Source organism: Protobothrops mucrosquamatus, unplaced genomic scaffold, assembly GCF_001527695.2.
Source record: "Protobothrops mucrosquamatus isolate PMUCROS unplaced genomic scaffold, P.Mucros_1.0 scaffold1116, whole genome shotgun sequence".
Classification (NCBI taxonomy): Eukaryota; Metazoa; Chordata; class Lepidosauria; order Squamata; family Viperidae; genus Protobothrops; species Protobothrops mucrosquamatus.
Genome location: NW_015387335.1, coordinates 7,551 through 12,342, shown reverse-complemented (window position 1 = coordinate 12,342; position 4,792 = coordinate 7,551). Strand labels below are relative to the sequence as shown.

Genomic DNA, 4,792 nt, shown 5'->3' with positions numbered 1-4,792 from the left:
TGTCTCTGTCTCTCTCTGCAAATGGCAGAGGAAGCTGGGAGCCACAGGGGAAGGCTCAGCTGCATGCGGCTCTGGAGCCGCAGGTTGCCAACCTGTGGGCTAGAAGATGTCACTGACATCTTTTTTTCCTGTGTGAATATATGATTATACTGGAAGAGAAGAACCCATTTGTATTGGTTCATCACAAACTAATAATTCCCCTCTATTTTGAGCAATTGTAGGTTTTTGCTTGTTGTGATGGCCTGTCCTTATGTCCTGTGTGCAACATTTTGCTTTAACGATCCCTGAAAATGACTTCCCCCATAATCAACTCATGCTGCTTTCCTTCCAGGTTTCTGATTTCATCCTACTTTAAGTGAAAATAAAACTCAAGTAGAAACATTTTAGTACCCTTGGTAGAGAGTTGCAAAAAAGCCGAGCAATATTGGATGAAATTAAAATTTAATTCAATAAAATTTAAAAATTAATATAAATTTTTATATTACGATTCGTGGATAAAGTGGTGGCAAAAAAAGGCACACGGTGCTTTAGTTTTATGTGTGAATACGGTAGCACAATGCGATACACACATCAAGAGAATGGTTAGCTAAGGTCAGGACTGGCAATGATGGCTAAAATTAATAGTTCTTGAGAGAGAAAAATCACTGAAGAAATTCCTCTATAATTGAAAGCCTTTTATGGACTTTTTACAGGAAGTGTTAAAAAGTGTTAAAAAACCCACCAAATTATGACTTGATGGATTTGATAACTGTTAAAATGCACATTATATGATAGTTTTAGAGCTGAATTTAAGTGTTTCTTATATCCTTGGAAGAAGAAGTTGGAAGTCAGAATTTGTATCTCTCTCTCTCTCTCTCTCTCTCTCTCTCTCTCTCTCTCTCTCTCTCTCTCTCTCTCTCTCTCCCTATCTATCTATCTATTTATCTATCTATTAATACCTTTTCTTCTTATCTTTCTGTCTCTATTTGTTTATTTTTCTTTCAACTGAAAATTTATGTTAGTTTATATATATATGTTTTTTAAAAATAATAATAAAATAATATAAAAAGAAGACTGATATAGTGATATTATTAATACAAAAAGAAAAGGGATACACACACACACACACACACACACAGAGAGAGAGAGAGAGAGACATGCTATTTTTCAGGGCATTGAATTATCCATAGTTACTGTGTTCTGTTTAAATGTTTTCAAAAACAGAGATAGTATGACTTCTTCTAATTGACCAGACCAATGACTAGAGATAAAATGAAACAAAGGAACATTCTTTTAGCTCCTCTTTCAATGCAATCAGGATGGCTGAAGGATACCATACCTGAGAGATGTTCCTTTGTTTTTAATGTTTAGCGGCCATTAACATAAACATCTTCAGATTTCATTATTCAAGCTAGGAAATGGTGAACAAGCTGGCTTGAAGCGCATCAAGAAACCAAGCAATAATACGGAAGAATTTTTTTTAAAACCAGGCTGCAGAAATGAACTTTCAGACAAGATGCTATGACTCTTACCCATTTGTCTGGATATCATCTTTTCTGGACACCAAGCACAAGCATAGCAGCAAAACTTCCGCCCTTCGATCTTGTTCTTTCTTTTTCCAAGAGGACAAGGATTATTACATAACGAGACAGGAGGTAGCTATCCCCAAATAAAGAAAGTGGTCAGTATTAACCTTTTGGTTTTTGTTTTATTTTTGTCTTATAGCCAATGAGTAAGAATGAAGTTGGTGACAGCCAGCCAGGCCATGAAGCAGGCTCAGACAATTTAACCTTGGAAAGGTGGCTGAAACCAGGAAGATGTATTTCATTTATTTTTTAGTTTAGTTGAAGTTTAATGAATGAAATACATTCCATATGCATATCTAAAGTTGATTATTTCCCCAATTCTTCCACATTCAAGGTGTCAGTTACTAACTATAAAACCCTAAAAGTATAGGCCCTGAAGAGCAGTGGTGGTGCAGTGGTTAGAATGCAGTATTGCGGACTAACTCACTGCTCACTGCCAGGAGTTCGATTTCTCTGATCCTGACCATCTCAGAATTCAGCCTTCAGTCCTTCCCAAGTTGGTAAAATGAGGACACAGATTGTTGGGAGCAATATGCTTACTTTGTAAACCACTTAGAGAGGACTGTTAAGCACAGTGAAGTGAAATATAAATTTAAGTGATATTGGTATTACACGAGGCACTGCCTGTCCCCCATAGTATCTGCCTGTTTGGTTTGATCTAGCATGGTTGGCACAGTCTGGGTTCCATCAATTTAACAATGCCATTTATTGGGACCGTGGAAGGGCATCTTCTCTTTATCAGCACCTGCCATCTGGAATAAAGCTTCTCCAAAATTCAAGTGGCCCCCATCCTATGTTTGTTTGAAAAGTCTGAAAATGTGCTATTTACCCAGACCGTTGACAAAGAAGATGGATAAACTTTTCTGTTTTTTCTTTGTTCAAATCTAGGTTGTTTTCTCTACTGTCTCCGCTCTTTTGTATTGCTTTGTGTCTTAGTATGGTTCCTTGTCTTTATATACTTTTAAAAATTTGTAACTCATACTATGGTTCTCCTATTGGTATATTATGATTTATCAGTTGTTTGTATCTTATGATTTATGACCTATGACTTATNACTCAGTTGTTTGTATATACACTGAGAGCTTAGCACCGGAGACAAATTCCTTGTGTGTTCAATTACACTTTACCAATAAATAATTCTATTATCAGGAATGAAGGTTTAGATAACAATACTTCCTTCTGTTCTGCAACCTGATGCTGTAGATCCCACATTCAGTAGGGGGAAAATACATTTCTTTGCACAGGTTTGGAAACTCTAAAGAATGAGAATATCTACCATTAAACAGTCCAATAATACACCTGCTTTTGCACACCTTTGCCATAGATGGAGCAAACTGGACTTGGAGCCTATAAGATAGTTGCTAAAGGAACTATCTACAGGCTAAACTAACTATGGGCTAAAGGAAAGGCTAGGGGTGTAAAAAGCAGTGTATATTAACTCGGTTCTTTTAGCCCATGTTATTGTTATGGTACCTGAGTGAATTCATGATGCCACTGGATTTTGTCTTGATGAATGAGGAAGGATTTTCCTGAAGGAGCTTGTGGATCTATTTCTCCAACTGGGATGTTAATATAAGAGTTGTTTGGGAAAGTGACCAGGTTTACAATGTCAAATCCAGCTTGTAATGCTCCATCTTCATTTAATTTAATTTCATCTCCAACATTGTTATTGAAGGAAATTCTCTGCAGAAATGGGTGGAGCTTACAGAAAAAAAGTATAAGGCTTAAAGAGAAACAAATACACTTCCTAATGATCTCAAATAACACCTGTTTTTAAAATTTGGAGTCTTCCCCCCTCCCAGGAATAAAAAAAATCAGAATAACAGAGTTGGGAGGGACCTTGGAGGTCTTCTAGTCCACCCCCTACTCAAGCAGGAAACCCTATAGCCTTGACTCCCTCTTTTTTGTGGCAGCCCCTCAAATATTGGAACACTGCTATCATGTCACCCTAGTCCTTCTTTTCATTAAACTAGACATACCCAGTTCCTGCAACCGTTCCTTATATGTTTTAGCCTCCAGTCCCCTGATCATCTTTGTTGCTCTTCTCTGCACTCTTTATTTCCTTAAGTCCTGCTACTCGGCTGTAACTATAGAGAATCTTTTTAAAGAACATTGATAAAGAGAAATCTTACCTGCCAGGCTTCTACAATCTTTGATTGCACTTGATCCCTGTCCTTTCGTAAGTTCTGATGTGTCCTAATTGTGTAAGCAGTATGTAAGGCTTGAGCCACAGCATAGACGGCATTGTAGGTACTATAACTATGGCCAAGCATGCCGGTTTCAAAGAAGGGTGCAGGAAGGTCCTTTAATTTTTCTTCTCCAGTGCATTCTTCATCTTCAGAAAAATCATTATTTGATACTGAGCAGCCAAAAGCTTGTTTCCAGACATCTTTAATAAAGCCATCTTGATTTGCCCCAGAAGGGGTGACAGTCTGTATATACGGTTGGAAACCTGGAAGTTCCTTTTTGCTAATGGAGAAGGAAATAGCCCCATGGAACATTTGCATATCAACAGCTCTTTGTAAGGAATGTAATGTGAAATCATTTTGAGCCATCGTGATCCACACTTTGCTTGCAGAATATTGTTGTGAAAAATTAGAAGTTGTCAGAGGAAAAAATTTGGTCACCAATAGAGTAGAGGCCAGCCACATAAAGACTATATTTTCTCCATGTATAATAACGGCATTAGCTGTTTTCTCTGTGAACACAGCAACGTGGCTCACCGTCCGTTCGACCATTTCAAAGAGTTGATAAAAATGAAAATTTCTGTCAACTCTTTCGGTGAATTCGGAGCAGATTTTATTTCGCGAGAGCATGGGTTCCAGGGTTTGTATGAAATGTTCTCCATGTTTGTCATCGACAATGACAAATCCTACCCATTTCCACCCAAAGTAGAGAAGGAGCTGGATTAAACCCTTGTACTGGAGAGTTTCATCAGGGGCCATGCGATAAAAAGGGGGGAAACGCGATTCATCAGTCACTGCCAATTCAAATGATCCATATGAAATCTAAAGAAAAGAAAGGAGGAGTGCGAGAAAGGAAGAACGATGAGAAAGATACATTTTTATTGATTTAAACCACTTTATTTTTAAAAATATGGATGCTTAATTTTTTTATTTTGTTCCATGATCTCCCCAAAATGGAGATATCATTTTTGAATCTTATATGTCTGTCTGTCTATCTATAGTATTATCATAATTATAGTCATCATCATTTCAAATCTTTTT

General features: G+C 37.3%; 1 protein-coding gene across 1 annotated transcript in view; it reads right to left on the bottom strand.

Annotated features, from left to right (window-relative positions):
* The window catches only part of LOC107291312 (vomeronasal type-2 receptor 116-like), an 8,872-nt gene extending 5,034 nt beyond the window's left edge, over positions 1-3,838 (bottom strand). The window contains exons 1-3 of the mRNA XM_015820304.2: positions 3,698-3,838; positions 3,039-3,248; positions 1,512-1,638 (exon numbers count right to left, since the gene is read on the bottom strand). Of these exons, the coding sequence (XP_015675790.1) occupies positions 1,512-1,638; positions 3,039-3,248; positions 3,698-3,838 (478 nt within the window). The remainder of the gene's footprint in view (positions 1-1,511; positions 1,639-3,038; positions 3,249-3,697) is intronic.
* Between the last annotated feature and the right edge of the window lie 954 nt (positions 3,839-4,792).